The sequence below is a fragment of the Hyaena hyaena genome, unplaced genomic scaffold, assembly GCF_003009895.1.
Source record: "Hyaena hyaena isolate Hyena2069 unplaced genomic scaffold, ASM300989v1 scaffold_8, whole genome shotgun sequence".
Taxonomy (NCBI): Eukaryota; Metazoa; Chordata; class Mammalia; order Carnivora; family Hyaenidae; genus Hyaena; species Hyaena hyaena.
The window spans coordinates 6,613,962-6,633,460 of NW_024080640.1; the positions used below are offsets into that span (position 1 = coordinate 6,613,962).

The 19,499-nt window shown below is 38.6% G+C and overlaps 1 protein-coding gene across 1 annotated transcript in view; it reads left to right on the top strand.

Moving 5' to 3' along the window:
* EXOC4 (exocyst complex component 4) overlaps positions 1–19,499 on the top strand; it is a 752,259-nt gene that overhangs the window by 602,740 nt on the left and 130,020 nt on the right. The window contains exon 13 of the mRNA XM_039243428.1: positions 2,387–2,542. Within this exon, the coding sequence (XP_039099359.1) occupies positions 2,387–2,542 (156 nt within the window). The remainder of the gene's footprint in view (positions 1–2,386; positions 2,543–19,499) is intronic.

Sequence of the window (19,499 nt, forward strand, 5' to 3'; positions counted from 1 at the left end):
TAATAAAATATTGATTATTGAATTAAACCAGTCTTTAAAAAAATATATGTAAGTAAACACTGGGTGCTTTTAATGTAGACTTTCACTCACGTAGTTTTTTTTCATTCTGGCTAGTGCTAAAGTGAAAAATTCTAGATCCCCAAAGTGTACCATAACACCTCACATCTATATTCCCAAACTATTTCCTGAACTGTGGGCATCCATGGGCTTAAAGATTTAGACGCTGCAAAACTGAGTTGAGTTCTGACTCTGGAACAGAATTTCAACTGTATTACAGATCTAAGAGGAACTGAACCACCCAGCAAAAGTTCTTTCTAGATACAGATTTATATAATATTCACAGCTCACAAATACTCTTCCTTTGATTTTTTTTTTTTAAAGCATTTTTAAATGTCAACCCTGAGGTTGCCTAGGTGGCTCAGTTGATTAAACGTCTGACTCTTGGTTTGGGCTCAGGTCATGATCTCGCAGTCTGTGAGATCAAGCCCTGTGTCAGGCTCTGAGTGGATCCCACTCATTGATGACAGTGTCTGTGAAGGGGAGGAAGGAACTTCACTAGAAGGAAATGCAGGATTAAGAGGTTGATTAACTTTTCTTCCTTTTTTTTTTTTCTAAATAACATGGGTTGGGGAATATAATGAGAGAGATACTAGAGATATAGCAAAAGGGGAGTTTAAGAGTTGGGAGGGAGGATCCCTAAGAGCCTAGGTAGAGGGATTACTGGAAGGAAATGAGAATGAAACAGATTTGAAGATACTTCTTTGGGGGATAGAGATGGAGTGTTGGAAAGTATATCATTAGGAACCCCCCTTTCTACATCAGATAGGAAGAATGTGGGGTATAAGCAATGAGGAGATAAAGGACAAAGGTTTAAAATATAGGCATTGAGGGAGCAGGAGGGGAAGTTGACCAGAGACAGGTAAAAGGAACATCAAAGAACTTAGAGGGCCCACCTGGCATACAGCATCACCCATGTGAAATAGTACCATTCTGTAAGATTGTATCCAGCCCCCCACATATGAATGTGGAAAAGTCAGATTGTGGGATTCATTCATAAACATCACAGAAAAGAGGCAAGGAAATAACAAGGAAAAAAAGAATAGAAGGTACCAGTAAGAGTAATTTGAGAGACCCAAAGGAAGAGGTCTTTGTAGTCTAATTTCTGTATCACTGACCATTAAGTTACTCTTAGAAAACTTTTGCTTATAGCACATTAGGAGAATTCTAGAAATCAGCTATGGTTCTCTTATTCTAGCTTATTTTCAGAGAACCAGGAGAACATTGTTCCCTACAGCATGAAACTGTATTACCTTGAGTCAGGTAGTGATGAGTCAAGGTTTTCAGGTTTCAGCTTCTTTGGTTGACAAACATTAAATTGTCTGTTGGTTAAGGAGGTTTTTATCATGCACACACACAATACATGTGTTGTATATCTTGGAGTATATAACGTATCCTCATATAATACTCAGAGCAACATAAATTCCTGCCTGTGAGGGAGGGAAACCTCTCGGAGTCTGGGTCACGCTGAGAGGGGGTAGCCAGCTAATTAGCACTCCGTTCATAAAGAAGTGTCATTTCTGTCACCTAGAGTTGCTGATGATTTTCAGACCATTGAAATTAGTTATAATGACAGAAATGTTGAACAGAAGGAGAAGCTTTTTAATTAAGTTGAAATTGAACGTTTAAGATGAATTTACAGGTACATTCTGGTCAGCGCAGTGTTAATAGCTAACCCATGGGCCCTATTAGAGGACTTGAAGCCTGTCACTCTAGGTCACCAGTGAAAGCCCACTGGAGAGAGCAATAATCAAAGACTTTTTCTACCTGACATCAGGGGCAGAAGGTTTCTCTATGATGGTAGATTTACTTTGAATAGAGGGGTGTCCATAGTTCAAAAAGTACCTTCAAGTAGAACTAATTGGTGGTTTAAGCCAAGAAGTCAGAGAACAACCTTTTGTAACACTTTCCACCCCTTTCCAGTACCATTTATGTTGTTACTTAACAACATTATTTTAACATTATTTTATATTAAGCAGTTACCTCACTTCTTGTTTGTTCAACATTTTTCTTGAAAGATTCCCCCCCCGCTGCCAAAACCTACTATACATGTTTATTTATCCTAAGGGATTAACTGTGATAAGGGTGACTAATTATTATTATTACCTTTCGCGGTTATTCAACAATGAAGAAACTAAGCATGAAATCTAGAGATGGTTTCCCAGTAATGTGACCTGTTAATGGATGTCATGACTCTAACTCACATAATGGATTATGTTAATAAGAGAGATGACTTTTTTTTCCTCCCCTGGATCAGAGGTAGATATAAAAGGCTAACTGGGTTCCAGGCAACGTGCTCAAGTGTCTCTTTTCCATTGATTGTGTTCAGGGGCATTGTCCAGTCAGAAGAGAAACTTGTCATCAGTGCATCTTGGGCAAAAGACGATGATATCAGCAGACTCTTGAAATCTCTACCAAACTGGATTAACATGGCTCAACCCAAACAGCTGAGGCCAAAGAGAGAAGAGGAAGAAGACTTCATAAGGTAAAAGATCTCTTTTCTAAATTGTATTAAACATCGGGAGTAAAAACATCTATTTAGCTAGTAACTCTTTCTTACGGGAAATTCTGGACAATTCTAAATAGCATGCAGCAACAAAATGACCTTAGTAAAGTCTGTTTCTATCCTAACACACCCCATTTCCCATGTAACTTTGGCTTGTACTCAAAATTTAGAAGGGATTTATATGACTCAAATTTGGAGAATTGTTAAATCAAGCTAAAATATCTTTTAATTTGTAGGTCATTTTTCCCTCTCAGGGGAAGCATATAGTTTCTTCACTAATGCATGTATTTATTCAGCAAAACTGCATTGATCTCATTACGTGCCATACCTTGGGAACATGACAGTGAACCATGTAAAATTCTTGCCCATCAGAGTATGTTAAAATTGCTCTTAGCATGTTCTTCAGTTCATAGAACTGTTATATGAACTTTCTGGAAACAGGCTTCTCAACTGTATTCATATACATTGTGTTCTCTCTGATTGTTTCCTACTTATTTTGAAAAAGTAAGGTCTCTCTTTCAACTTGATCACTCAATATTTACCTATGTACGATTTAAATTATTTGCTTAGCCATGACATGGCTAATGTGGCCTAGTTTGATGAAACTACTCATTTTCACATGGCTGGCTTGCCACGATAGAATATATCCACCTCTGTCACTTTAGAGCTGCGTCAAGTAGGAAAAAAAAAATTGAGGTAATACTTTGTCACGTTAATATTAGGTTTCTTCTTGCTGTTTTTGCCTATCCAAGTAAATGAATAAATAGTATAAAGAATATAAAATAAAAGCACCTTAAAGAAGCAAAGACTAGGATGCAGTGGCCCATATTTTACTTCTAATTCATCATAGGACTGTGGGCTCATCTTTTTCTCAGAATGTGGGTTGCAGCTATAGATAAGTAGGTGTTTACCACTTACAAAGTTATACATGATGCTAGTGCCACATTTTTCCAGTCTTTTATTGTGAAAATTCACTATAATGCCATTTGAAACCTTCTCAAAATCACGAGAGTCAAAAATGCACCTGGAATGTAACCTAAAGTCCTCCTATTTATGTTTTCTTCTTCATTATTTATATCGTCTCAGAAATACCCATCAGCTACTTACATTGGTATAAGAAAACTACCTATATAATTTTCTTTTTACATTAATAGACTTTATTTGGTGGGGTGGGGGGCAGCAGAGAAGTTTTAGGTTTACAAAGTGTTGAGCCAAAAGTACATCGTTCCCATATGTGCTCTCACCCACTGCCCCCACTTGCCTCTCTTCTTAACATCTTGCATTAGTGCAATACATGTGTTACACTTGATGAGCTAATATTGGTACATTATCAGTTGACGTCTGTAGCTTACTTACAGTTTACCCTCTCTCTTGTGTGTTCTACCAGTCTTGACAAATAGAAAATGAATGTACCTATCATTATAGTACCTTTTAGAATAATAGCTGCACTGCCCTAAACCTCTGCTGTGCTCCCCTATCCATCCTTGCCTTCCTTTCCCCCAAACCCCTGGCAACCACTGATTTTTTTTTTTTTACTGTCTCCATAGTTTTCCAGAATATCATATAGTTGATATGTAGCTTTTCAGATTGGCTTCTTTTGCTTAGCAGTATGCATTTAAGATTCCTCCATGTCTTTTTGTGGTTTGATAGCTCTTTTTTTTTTTTTTTTTTAATCCCGGAGTAATATTCCATTGAATGGATATACTTTTGTTTTTGTTTTTGTTTTTGTTTTTATCTATTCACTTGATAAAGGACATTTTGATTGCCTCCAAATTTTGACAATTATAAATAAAGGTGCTGTAAACACTGGTGTATAGGTTTTGTATAGATGTAAGTTTTTTTTTTAATGTTTTATTTATTTCTAGGAGAGAGAGACAGCGTGAGCAGGGGAGGGTCAGAGAGAGAGGGAGTCACAAACTGAAACAGGCTCCAGGCTCTGAGCTGGCAGTCAGCACAGAGCCCGACGTGGGGCTCGAACCCATGAACTGTGAGATCATGACCTAAGCGAAAGTCGGACACTTAACCAACTAAGCCACCCAGGTGCCCCTAGATGTAAGTTTTTGATTGATTTGGATAAGTACCATGGAATGTGATTGCTAAATCGTGCACCAAGAGTATGTTTAGTTTTATAAAAAATAATCACTGTTTCCCAAAGTGGTATTATTTTGCATTCCCATATCAGCAATGAATGAGAGTGCCTGTTTCCCCACACCCTCTTTAGCATTTGGTGCTAAGTTTTGGACTTGGTACATTCTAATAGGTGTGTGAGTAATAGCTCATTGTTTTGATTTGTATTTCCCTAATGACATAAGGTGTTGAGCCCCTTTTCATATGCTTATTTGATATTTGTATATATATTTTTGTTGAGGTGTCTGTTCATTTTTTAAATTGGGTAGTGTGTTTTCTTATTGTTCAGTTTTAAGAGTTCTTTGCATGTTTTGGACCCTGCCTTTTATATGATACATGTTTTGTGAAGATTTTCCTTTAATCTGTGCCTTGCTTTTCATTCTCTTCACAGCTTCTTTTGAGAACAGAAGTTTTACATTTTAATGAAGTCCAACTTACTGATTTTTTTTCTTTTGTGGGTCGTACTTTTCTGCTTTCTGATTTTAATTGAGTATTTCATATGATTCTACTTTTCCCCCTCTCTTAGCATGCAGTATACATTTATAACTAACTCAGGTCCACTTTCAAATAACACTCTGCCACAAAAGGGGCAGTGCAAGTACCTTATAACAAAGTATTCCCTGTTCGTCCCTTGCATCCCTTCTGACACTGCTGTCATTCATTAATTTCATTTACCCATAAGTGATAATCGCTGTATATATTGTTATTATTCTCTTGAACAGACTGTTACCTGGGAGATATACTAAGAATAAAAGAAATAAAAGGTTTTATTTTCCTTCATTTGTTCCTTCTCTAGTACTCGTCCTTACCTAATGTAGATCCAAGTTTCAGAACTAAATAATTTTCCTTTTCCCTAAAGCACTTCTTTTATTTATTTGTTTGTTTAATGTTTGTTTATTTTTCAGAAAGACAGAAAGTCAGATTGTGAGTGGGGGAGGGGCAGAGGGAGACACAGAATCCTAGGCAAGCTGAGCTGTCAGCACAGAGCCCCACACGGGGATCGAACTCACAGAGCATGAAGTCACGTCCTTGGCTGAAATCAGACGCTTAACTGACTGGGCCACCCTGGCATCCCTAAAGAACTTCTGTTAACATTTCTGTAAGTCAGGTCCACTAGTGACAAATTCCCCCCATTTGTTTTTTTAATTGGCTTCATTAAGTGATTTGTACTTTGGGTAGCAATCCCACCTAGCAAGTAGACGGGAACTTGCAAATTCCCTCCACTTATTGTTCTCAGAAAAAGTATTTCTCCTTCGCTTTTGAAAAATAAGTTTCCAGGATACAAAATTTTAGGTTGGTGATTTCTTTCTTTTAATACTTTAAATATTTCACTTCACTATTCCTGCTTCTGTGGTTTTTGAAGAGAAGTCTACTGTAATTTTTATCTTTGTTCTTCAACAAGTAATTGTTTTCTCAAGCTTCTTTCAATTACTTTTGAATTAGTGCCATTTGAATAATGTATGACTAGGGTAGTTTTTTTTTTTTTTTTTTTTTTTTTTTTTTTTNTTCCTGGTGTTTATCATTCTTAGTGCTCTCTGAGCTTCCTGGATCTGTGTTTCCATGTCTGCCATTGGTTTTAGGAAATTCACAGTTACTGTTGCTTCAAATATTTCTTCTGTTCCTTTTTTTTTTTTTCTCTTTCCTCTTTAGGCATTTCCACTGTACATCCATTACATTTTTTTAGTTGATCCACAGTTCTTGGGTATTCTGGTCTCTCTTCTCATTCTTTTTTCTCTTTGAATTTCAATTTTGGAAGTTTCTATTGACATTTCTTGAAGCTCACTGATTCTTTCCTTGTTTACACCCAGTCTACTGAAGATGCCATTCATTTCTGTTACGATGTGTTTGATTTCCAGCATTTTCTTGTGATTCTTTCTTAGAGTTTCCATCTCTCTGTTTACATTACCTATAGTTTATTTTTTATTATATATATATTACATAGGAACATATGTCAAAAGCACACCTTGGTAAATTTTCATGCTTTTCCTTGTGTAACCTGTACGCAAATCGAGAGGCAGAACAATAGCACCAAGAAGCCAAGCATGGCAATAACAAGCCTTCTCCTGCCTCCTGCTGGTCACGACTTGCATCTCCAAAATTTGCCCGTATCTGACTTCTAAACACATAGATTAATCTGTTTTTGTGTTTTATATAAGTGGAATCATAAAGTTGTATGTTCTTTTGTGACTGGTTTCCTTTGTTCCACATCATGTTGGCAAGATTCCTCCATATTGTTGTGTATAAGTCCTTATTACTCTGTACTTTGTATCCATTACATTGTGTGAATACACAAGGTTTTTTTTATTTATTATTTGTGTGTGTGTGTGTGTGTGCGTGCATTTGTTTATTCTACTGCAAACAGGCACCTGGGCATTTCTTGGTTGGAACTATTTCAAATAGTGCTGCTATAAATATTCTACTACATGTACTTTGGTAGCCATATGTAGACATTTCTATTGGTGATATCCTAAGAGTAGAGTTGTTTGGTCACAGGATTTGCATATGTTCAATTTTAGTACACCTGCCAAATGGTTCTCCAAAGTGGTGGGAAGAGTTTACACACTCACAGCAGTATATGAGAGTTCCAGTTGCTCCATATCTCGTCTATACTTGATATTCCCCCCCCAATTTTTTTTTTAATTTTAGCCTTCTTGTATAGGTAGAGGTCTCTTGTTGTAGTTTAATATGCATTTCTCTCATGACTGATGAGGTTGAGCACCCTTTTTTAAAATGTATTTACCAGCCATTTGACTATGCTCTTTTGTAATATATTTGTTCACATCTGTTGCTTATTTTCAATTAAATTGTCCATCTTTTCCATACTGATTGTAGGCATTCTTTGTATATCAGGATGCAACTCCTTTGTTAGAGATAGATGGATAGTGGGGCGCCTGGGTGGCTTAGTCGGTTAAGCGTCCGACTTTCGCTTAGGTCATGATCTCGCGGTTCGTGGGTTTGAGCCCCGCGTCGGGCTCTGTGCTGACTGCCAGCTCAGAACCTGGAGCCAGTTTCAGTTTGTGACTCCCTCTCTCTCTGACCCTCCCCTGCTCATGCTCTCTCTCTCTCTCCTAGAAATAAATAAAACATTAAAAAAAAAAAGAGAGATGGATAGTTATTTAGAAATCTGAAGTCACAGAGCTGTTTTTCTCAAAAGCCTTTATTGTGCTGAATCTATTTTTCCACAGCATCTGAAATAAATGATACACGCTTACATTTTTATTTCCTCTCCCTGCTCTCTGCACTTTCCCCCTTATTTCATTTTTTTTAAAAATTAACATTTTGAGAGAGACAGAGAGTGAGTGGGGGAAAGGGCAGAGAGAGAGAAAGAGAGGCAGAATCCGAAGCAAACTCCAGGCTCAGAGCTGTCAGCACAAAGCCCAATGCAGGCCTTGAACTCACAAACTGTGAGATCAGGACCTAAGCTGAAGTCAGAAGCTCAACCGACTGAGCCACCCAAGTGGTTCATACGCTTTCCCTTACTTTAGATTGCACTGCCATGGCAATAATAGCAGAGACTAGCCTCCTGTTGTTTGTTTGTTGTTGTTGTTGTTGTTGTTTCTATCCAGAGAGGTCAAGAATGATTGAGACATTGATTAATTGGAGCCTCAAGTAAGAATAATCAAACTGACCTTAGCACAGAATTGAGGCCACAGGTTCCACTCTGTCTTAGTATTACCATCACACTTTCCTGCTGCCAGATTTTTAAAGATCTGTGTAAGCATATTCCCACACCTTCTCTTTAAGTGTATCCATTTAATCATATCTGTAGCCTGAATAGTTTTATTGGAAGCAATTCTGGAGGATAAATTATTTTTTCTCAACTTTTCAGGTTACTTTAAATGAATGTAAATCTTCTTCCTATTTCCTCAGCTTATTATTATGTAACCCCTTAATTGTCTTCTATGTTTCCAAAGAGATTTTCAATTAGTTTTATTAGTATCTTAAGTAGCTTTAAGAAAGAGTTTCTAGCCCTATTCCAGAAAAGAGAATGCCAGTCCAAAGAGCTCTGTCTGTGCACCATCCCATGCTTCTGATTTACAAGAGCTAAACTGGAGCCCTGACTTTCTTACTCCTGCTTTCTTCACTGAATCTTAGCACTTTCCATCTTCAATTTGAAGGCAAAACCGCTTATACATACATTTAAAATATTTTTTTGGCAAACCTGAATATACATCAAGTCAGTATATATAAAGTCAAGTGTAACCTCAGGTATATAATTTAGTGAAATGTTATATGTGATTGTACCCATGGAGCCACCTCCCAGATCAAAATACAGAGCTTTCCCAACACCCGGGTGGCCTACCCTCAAGATAAGCACTATTAACGCTGACTTTTATCAGCATAGATCAGTTTTGAATGTCCCCAAATTTTACATAAGCTGAATCATAATATCAGGTTTATTTTGCTGAACATTGTGCCTGAGAGATTTGTCTGTGATTCTGCCTATAGACATAATCTGAAAACAAATTATATTTACTTTAACAATAGAAAAATAATTTGTTCCATCTTTTGTTTTGTTTATGATTCTTTCCTCTTAAACTGCCATATTTTCTATTCCGATTAGAAGTTGAAAGCAAAGATAAGTAAGAGTGAACACCCTTTGTTGATATTCCAATGTGGTAGCGTTGACAGAGCCTTGATTTAGCACATTAAAGTACCATAGAGCATGGCGGGAGCCAAAAAGACTGAAAAGTCACACTCCCCTCCTATAATTAGTTTTTAAAGCTCAGAGGGCTATTTGGCGCATGAATGAATATAGAATCGAGTGCCCTTTGCATTGAATAAAGGTTATATTCCCTTCATTACTAAATGAGGCCCTTTCCTATTCATGTATTTTAACTACAGAATAAAGTGTGTTATTTCCAGGTTTAACTTTGAATAGAGGGGGGAAAAATAGGTCAAGCCAGGGCTTTAATAGAAAAAGGAAAAATAGCAAATATCCTTTTCTTCCCAAACAAGCTGAAAGCAGGCTTTCTAGCCCATTGTCTTTGCACCTGTCATATATATGTATATATTTATCCTTTGGAGATCAATGAATATCTACTAATAAAAGCAGTCCTGCTTCCTGGAGATGTAATTAACCAAAGAGGTAAGGTGTTGGGACAAGTAACCAGTGGGGAGGGAATGTCTAGAGGTCAGGGAGGCTATATATATTAGAAAGACTGTCCCCCAAAACCTCTAACCCCCATTTCACTCAGGGACCCTGAATTTCAAAAATAAGAATCCTTTCTCTAGAGCTAGATTTGAAAATCTTTAAGTAGATAAATGTGTTTGATGAGACCAGGACCAGAGGTTTCGAGTGTTAGAAGTCAGAGAATATAGAAAGCCTACAAATTAATCTTGAAGTATAGCAGGCACAAAGACAAATGATAGAAGATTGTACAATCTGTATCAACAATCACAACAATCAGAGTTGACAGTGCCCAGAACTGTACAGCAACATTATGAGTGTTCAGGTACGTTATTCCCATGCAACAGATGAGAAGATTGCGGTGTAGAGAAATTAAGTCACTTTGCCAGATTTACAGAGCTACCAAGCACCAGAACTAAAATTTGAGCCCAGGTGGTCTACCTCTCAGAGCTACCGCACTACACAGCACCAGCCTAAAAAAAATATATTAGGGGGGCGCCTGGGTGGCTTAGTCGGTTAAGCGTCCAACTTTCGCTCAGGTCATGATCTCGCGGTTCGTGGGTTCGAGCCCTGCGTCGGGCTCTGTGCTGACTGCCAGCTTAGAGCCTGGAGCCTGTTTCAGTCTGTGACTCCCTCTCTTTCTGACCCTCCCCTGCTCGCACTGTCTCTCTCCCTCTATACTAGAAATAAATAAAACATTTTTAAAAATTTAAAAATACATATATATATTAGGGATGTATAGTTTGGGACCTTCGAGGTATTCCTTCATTTTCATTGATCATTATAATATTGACTGGTTTGCTAATCATTGTATGCCAATGCCAGACATTTATCACATAGGTGCTTTTACTCTAGATTTAGTTTGCAGTTATTAGTATTCATTATATTATATTGTTACAAATTCTCTGAGTTTTATGTTTGTCATGAAAGAAAATAAAAAGAATCATTGCTGAAGCAAGAAAGAAGAGAAAACACAGGGGATGAAAATATAAAAATGATATGAAAGAAATTATGTAGGTTCCGGATAGAGTGTGATGAAGACCTCCATAGGGAAGAGAGACTAAGGATATTTTAGCTATTTTTAGTTATTGAGTTTTTTAAAAGATAAACTTTTCATATTATCTGGAGAATCCATTGAGTGCTATGTTCATTAGGGGTGCTTTTTTTTTGTTTTATGAAATTCAGAACTCACTATGATTAAAAAAGAACAAAATAATTATTTTCAAAGAGTAAGACCGTCCATTCCTGACATTTTATTTGGTGTGAGTTCAGTATTAAATGGTTAATGAAGAAAAGAGTCAGAGTGAAAGCAGAAAGGAGGTTTGCACATTCACCTTCCTTCTATGAGACCCTAATAGTGCATCACAGATCCTCAATAAATGTGGAGTGATGACGCTGAATTTAAAAATAGGAAGAATCCCCACTCTTCGAATGAAAAGAATAAAATGTGAAGAATGGTGAGCCAGTATCTTCACTCGGAGAAAACACTGTCTGTGGCCCCTCTTAAAGTTTCCCATGTAGGAATATGTTCCTTCTAGAAGCTCACTGGGCTCTCATCTCAGCACAGCCATTAATTAGTCTGTTTTATTTTGCTTTTGCCTTCAGTAGGTCTTTACACCTCTTTGGTTTCTTCAACCGGCTCAGATTAGAAAGAGAGGCAGAAATCCCATAGGCTTAGGAATATGTTTAGATGAAACATGGTATATGAGTAAAGCAAAGCATAAATAATTTTCATAAAAATTCTGCTTGGAAATGTAAAAAGTTCTCAAAACAGTGTAAGCAACAGCTGTTAAAACGTTCCCAGTAGCTACAGCTATTGAAGAATCTTTGGATGAATATGAAGGAACAAGTAGAAAAATCCAATTCAGGAAAAATAGACTAGCTAGCTTGAACAAAACGTTCATTAGAATGGAGACCTGTATTCCACTATCTCTTCAGGCTTAATGTGACTTTAAAAATATAATTATAAGAGGAAAGATGAATCAGAAAATATGAATATATTAAGTACAAGGGTGGAAAATGCTTTGCTAAAATGTTTTTCTCCCTTCATTTAAACAAGATGAAGGTCATAGATGGATGTAGGGCACTGTCAGGCAAGAATGGATGAGAAGCAGACTTAAATCTCAAAATTAAACAAAAAAGACAGGTAATTAACTGGAGACTCGGCTACAAAACATATCAATTAATGTTCAGGACACTTGCGTTAGGTACTTTGTTATTATATTATATGATAACACTCTTGTTAGCGTAAGATTGGCAGTAAATGGGAAAAAACTTAAAATCTCCCCTGTATATATTTTCCATAAGTGCTAATCTGTTTAGACAATTATTTGACAATTATAATTATTCATTAGTATTATTAAAAAGTCACTAATAAAGCATCTTCTACATTGTGTTTTTCGTAGAGTTTCAGGTCATAGAATTATTTAACTCTTTAAACTTAGATTTTACTTCATTTAACACCATTCTCCACTCTCAGATTCTTTTTTTATTTATTTATTTATTTTTTTTTTACATTTCTTTCTTATTGAGAAAGAGAGAGACAAAGCACGAATGGGGGAGGCTGCAGAGAGGAGACACAGAATCAGAAGCAGGCTCTAGGCTCTGAGCTGTCAGCACAGAACCTGACATCTGGCCCAAACACATGAACCGCGAGATCATGACCTGAGCCGAAGTCGGTCGCCCAACCGCCTGAGCCATCCAGGCGCCCCTCTCACTTAGACTCTTTTTTTTTTTTTTTAATTTTTTTTTTAAGTTTTTTTTTTACTTATTTCTAGAGAGAGAGCGAGCGTGAGCAGGGGAGGGTCAGAGAGAGAGGGAGTCACAGACTGAAACAGGCTCCAGGCTCTGAGCTGGCAGTCAGCACAGAGCCCGACGCGGGGCTCGAACCCACGAATCGCGAGATCATGACCTGAGCGAAAGTCGGACGCTTAACCGACTAAGCCACCCAGGCGCCCCTCACTTAGACTCTTAATCAAACAACAAATAAGCTCCCTCATTTCGTCCCACGCAACCCTGCAGAGAGAGGCTGAGAATGATGTTCTGTGCCCTTGTGGTGGGAAGGACCCCTGGTACCTAGCCTGGGGGAGGACCCGGAAGAGGCGTTGCTAGGAAACCGGCCAGCAGGGAGACCCTCTAAAACCAGCGCCGAGAAGTCTGGCTGTTGTCTCTCCCCAGCTCGGTGCTACAGGCTGACAGCCCTCCCGGATCATCGAGGACCACTCACCTCCTCACCTGCCTCTCTTTTTCCCCATTAAACTTTTTCCAGGTGCCAGTCTACCTTGCTCTTTCCTACCTGTGTGTCTGCCATGCACGTCCCTCTTCCTGGAACACCCTCTGCTCACCCCACCCCTGCCTCCTGCACTCGCAGGCCTGCTCAGCTTGCAAGACACGCAGCTCAGGGGCAGCTTCTCCAGCATTTCCTCCTGGAAGCCCTCTCACTCTGGCCCCCTTCCTGTTTCCCTCCTGGGTGAGGAGCTCCCAGTCTAGGGGGGTAGTTAAATATGCAACTTCTAGTGTGGAGAGTCCTGCTAGAGGTCAAGATACGTGTAAAAATATAAAAGAGAAACCAGTAGAAAAACTAAAAATAATAATATAACTACATCAGGAAGGGGGAGTGGTATAATTGAGGGAGGGAAGAAGGGTGGTCAGAATCAAAATGTCTAAAATGAACACATTGGCAAGTAGCAGTTTCCACAGATTATGTAGAGAGGTCGATAAAACCACTGGAAGAAATAGGAACGGAAATTGTTTTTTCTAAGCTGTAGATGCTTTTTCCAAGGGCAGAAGACTAAGGATGGGCAGGAGTAGACAGGGAAATCCCTGCTCAGCATTCTAGATTATTTAAGCATCAGTAATTATTACTTAGGTTTTAATTTTTTATTTGCCTTAAAAAAATCCCCATGTCCTCAAACCCTGTTACTACTGACTGCCAGTTCACTAATCTAAACACATTGTCATTCTAATATTTTTTTAATCCTCGAAAAATATCCTAATCTTAAGCCATCTTCACTTTTCTGCCAATTTTGTGCAAAGCATTCACTCCTCTCTGTATTATCTCACTTTGCCCTAGATGTTCCCATCTCTTTGTCTTCCTCCTAAAACCCCTGCACCCCCACACATTCATCAGTTCCTTCCCCTTCTCAATCCCAAGAAAGCTGCTTTGAAGACGTGCCACCTAATTGCTTAGTTTGGGAGTCATTGCCTTTGCAGGAGATCAGTTGTTTAATGTCTCTACTCAGAATAGATTTAGATTATTCAAAAGGAAACTATATGACAATTTGAGAAATAACCAGATTGATCAATGAACTGGAATACTTAAGTGAGGAAGTGCAGTGGTATATGGATTTTGATTTCTAAATCTGTAATCATTCTTGGTAGTTAAAAAGCCAAAGTATATGTTCAACTTATAATTACAGGTTGTTTTAATCCTATATTTGATCATCTGTTTTGAAGCTTAATAAATGTTCTTCATGGAAAACTAAACTACATACCTCAGAAGTCCTAGCACGTGCAGAAAAAAATGTACCTCATTGTTTCTGTTGGTGTTGTTTGAGGACATTCTGCAAAGAAAACTTAGTAGCCAGGCTTATTTGAGTAGCTTGGCTAAAGAAAGAGACATTGTTGTTCCAAGCTAACAGAGCACTTCAATGTAATTTTATTCCAGGTGGATTCTATATCAGTACTCTATGCCATTAGCCTGAAAATAATGTGCTGTTTACAGTTAGCTCTTTGCTTGTTAGAACTCAGTATCAATTTCCATGGAGTTTTTCACCCTCTCTACCCACTGTTACATCAGTGTACTCATTTCCTTGGGTCCAAAGAGGGGGTTCAGAATGTGGGGGAAACCCTGAGACCCATCTTTGGGTCCTGGCCTCAGCCTGCCTCCTAATTCTCTGTGTCTTTAGCCAGCTCCCCTCACTTCTCTGCACCTCTGCCCCTCCTCTGTAAATGACAACCTTTAATTCTAGAACTTACAAGCTGGAGAGCAGGTGTTTGTGGGTATAAGCGTGCGCACTCGTGGACTACGTTATGTCATGTTGAATGTTCAGGAGAATCATATTTTCATATCGTGAATTTATATTTTACAGTAGATGGTGCCCTCTGTGTAACCAATACATCTAGTGCATTCTGTCCATTTTGGAAATTTTTGAGCATAATTTTACTATTTTCTAGCTACCCAGAGTTCTAGTTTTAGCATGTTTACATTTATGGCATATTTTTTTGCAAACATTCATCATTTATTTGATGTCTCTGAATCACAGCCTTTAATTATAAGAAAATTTGGTCAATTCTTTTATGACCGTTGTTTTCCAGAAAAACATTGTCATAAAAACAGAGGGTGACTGAAAGGCTTTTGAAACCAAGTTCCTAGTCAAATTAGGATTCAACACTGTTATCAAAGGTGTAGGATTAATGACCAGAGTACTTAGCTAGTATCATTGCTCTAGAATTTGGGTATTAAATGTCAGACGTAGAGTGGGCCACACAGTGGTTGCTCAGTAAATGCTTGTTGAATGAAGGGAGGTCTGTATGCATGTATTGCTTGATATACAAGTAATGGAGTTAAGAGAAAGGATACCATAGAAGGAGTCTTGGTGTAGGGGGTATGTATTAGCTCAGGCTGCCATAATAAAACACCATAGATTGGGTGGTTTAAACAAAAGAAATAGTCCTAAGGCCGGGAAGTTCAAGATCAAGGTGTCAGCCAACTCGGTTCCTGATAAGAGCTCTCTTCCTAGCTTATAGAGGCCAATTTTCTTGCTATATTGTCACATGTCAGAGAGAGAAAGGGAGATCTCTCTCATGCCTCTTCATATAACCCATCATGAGGGCTCTACTTTCATGACTCCATTACCTTCCTAAGATCCCATCTCTAAATACCATCACTTTGGAGTTTAGGGCCTTGCCACATTAATTTCAGGGGTGGGGGGAGAATACATTTCAGTCCATAGCAGGGAGAAGATACTTAACTGTTCACATATATTTTGTATATTTCGAGCTGCAATTTTACATTCGCAATTGGAAACTAGCCAGACATATAAAAGCTAACTGTTTAATGTATAGAATGTATCGTTAGTAGCACAGGCAAAAGAACAAAAGCTGTGCTGCTGGAGAAGAAAAGTGACAAATTACAGCTATAATGATAGAGAAAATTTAAAGAATTCTCAGTCATATGGCTTAATGCAGTTCTGAGTCAAAAAGAAAGAGAGGTTTGCTTTATTGTGTTTTGTTTGTACGTAATGAATCTCCCATAGTGTACTTGGACTCATCACCTAGTCACTTACATTGACCCGTGATTAAAATCTTGGCCTCTAATTAGAGACTCACTATTCGAACCCCCGGTGTTTTGCTACCAACCCGGCCTCTACAGGCTTCATGATGAAAAGGGCGATAGTTTCACGGCTCTGTCTTAGGGAACCCGCGTGGAGGGCAGACTGCCTTTACCAGAATGGTGCCTTTGCCATGCCATCACCTTGGTGGCTCTATGCCATTTTCTTTTTTCGAGGAGAGACTTATCTGAGCATAATCGTTTTCCTGTGCTCACCCATAAGAACACAGCACGTAAACTACTCCAGAATTCCTATACAAGGATGGAAAGATGGACCGACAGAAGAAATTATGCATTTATGCCTGCGTGGATTAAACATGTCAAAACATAACTGGCTGTCATTCTACATTTTCTCTCCCCAGACTTGAAATGAGAATGGCAAAGACAGTCCGCAGTAGTTCTGATTGCTTTCATTACATTGTTCAAGTTTTTAATTTGGCACGTTAAAGTCTCCTCGTACGTGTTACATTATACCGGGTACTGAACCTTCATTTTCAGAAACTTAGTGAACTGGCAAGAAACTCAAAAAGTCCTGTCAAGGGATCCAGCTAGGAAGTGATTCCGAGGAGATTGCTCTCCTAGGAACTGTTTTGGGCAGTGATTTTGAAAAGCACCACAATTATCCGTCTGTTTTTCACTTTTTTTCCCCGTGAACTTAAACTTTTTTTTTGAATGATAAATTCACAGAAAAGTTGAAATAACAGTCCAATGAATGCATGTATACCTTGACTTAGATTTAGTGACCATTTACATCTTGCCATATCCACTCTATTCTCTCCAAATAAGTACACACACTTCTCTCCTGCCAAATCATAAAAAGTAGGCTAAAGACATGATGACCTTTCACTCTTAAACACTTGAGCACGCATCTCCCAAGGACAAGGGCATTCTCTTACACACACACATCATTACCAGATATATTCATTTTATGGTGCATGCACTCACAAATTACCACAGCAGTAGTGGCTTAAAATAACACTGATCCAGGGCACCTGGGTGGCTCAGTCAGTTAAGCGTCTGACTTCGGCTCAGGTCATGATCTCGCGGTTTGTGGGTTCAAGCCCCGCATCGGGCTCTGTGCTGACAGCTCACATCTTGGAGCCTGTTTCAGATTCTGTGTCTCTCTCACTCTCTGCCCCTCCCCCACTCATGCTCTGTTTCCCTCTGTCTCAATAATAAAAACACTTAAAAAAATTTTTAAAAAGCCATTTTCTTACAGTTCTTTAGGTTAGAAGTCTAACACAGGATTCAGTGGGCTAAAATCAGGATGTCAGCAGGGCAGCGTTCATTTCTGGACATTCTAAGGGAAAATCCATTTCCTCGCCTTCTCCAGCTTTTAGAGGCCATCCTCATTTCTTGGTCCCCTTACTCCCTCTTCAAAGGCAGCCGCGTAACACCTCTCTGACCTTCTTCCATCATCACATCTCTCTTCCTGACCACAGCCAGGAAAGGTTCTCCATTTTTAAGGACTCCTGTGATTCGACTTGGTTTTAAAAAGTAGAAAAGACCCTATTCTAAGACTTCACAGATGTGTGTACGTCTTCCCTGCTTTAGCACTACTTGAGAGTTAAGTGCTCAAGAAAGTCCTGTTCCTTGAGAAGAAGCAATTTTTGTGTGTCTTGAGGCAGCAGGCCTGAGGGCTGTGGAATCCCTGGGCAAAGTGAAACCCTAAAGCTACTGGAACTTGTGAGGGACAGTGTGGCTTATGGCCCCGATCTGTAAACTAAGAACAGAAACTGGCTCTGTTCAGACTTTTGCTACAGTGTGCAAATGAGCACATCTTCCTCTCAGTGTTTTAGTTTCTCTGTAATATGTTCATAAATGGCCACCATCTTTGGGAAACCCAGTCAAGGAATACCTTCCTAGAGGTAGGACACTTTAACATAGTATTTTTCAAACTCTGGGTTATGGCATATTGGCCAACTGTGGAATCATTCTAGTGGGTTTTGAGCCCACCACAAGATCTAAAACAGAGCCTGGGTAATGGTGGATTCCTAGTATGTATCTGTTAACAAGCGGATGAGTCAATAATAAAAAGACAAATAACCCAATTAAAAATGAACAGAGGATCACAATTGACATTTCTCTAAGGAAGATATACAAATGGTCAATAAACACATGAAAAGATGCTCAATATCATTAGCCATCAAGGAAATGCAAATCAAAACTACACTGAGATATATACTTCTTCACATACACTAAGATGACTGTAATTTTTAAAAAGAGAGATAATAACAAGAGTTGGCAAGGATGTAGAGAAATTGGAACCCACATATACAACTGGAAAATGGTGTAGCCATTTTGGAATACAATATGGTATTTCCTTGAAAGGTTAAAGATAGTTCTCATGTGTTCCCATATGACCCACCAGTTGCACTCCCAGGTATATATACCTAAGAGAAATGAAATCACACACCCACACAAAGATGTATACATGAAAGCTCCTAGCAGCAATACTCACGGTAGCCTAGAAATGGAAACAATTCTAATGTCCATCAACTGATGAATGGATAAACAAAATGTGGCATGTCTATACAATGGACTAGTATTTGGTAATAAAAGAAATGAAGTACTATGGTATGCTTGAACATGGATGAACCTTGAAAACACGTCCAGTAAAAGAAGTCAGTCACAAAAGATGACATACTGTATGTTTCCTTTTATATGAATAGAAATCATAGATGAAGTCCAAAATAGGGAGATCTATTGAGACAGAAAGTAGAGTAGTGCTTCCTTAGGGCTGGAGGGCCAGGGTTGGGAATAAGTATAAAGTCTAATGGGTACAGCATTTGTCTTTGAGGTAATGAAAATGTTTCACATTGCGATTTGATCGTATAACTGTGCTACACTGAAAACTATCGAACTGCTCGTATTAAATGGGTAAATTTTATAACGTAAGAAATATATCCCAAGAATACCACTGTTTTTAAAAATGTCCGTGCCTGAGCCCTACCCACAACTAATTAAATCAGAATTTTTCCAGATGGAGTTTGGCATGGGGAATTTTGTTAATGCTTTTCTAGTTCAGCTTTTAATGTATAGCCAGGGTGGGGACCACTGATTCACACTACCTGCCAAGATCCCTCTTAGCCCCAGAATATCAGAAATCCATGCATCCAGTGTTTTGTGCCTGTCTCAGTGAGCAAGCTGATTTAAAAAGACATGAGAAAGAGCTGGTGGTCAAACTCCCACTCCCGCCCCCACGATGGTCATAATTAATTTTTCCTGGCTATCATCTGTGAGTAGAAACCCAGAAACTACAATTTCCCTGCAACCAGGAAAAAAAAAAAGTAACAAATTAATACTGTTCTAAGCACCAAGCAGGACCCAAGAGCAAAAAAGTTGCC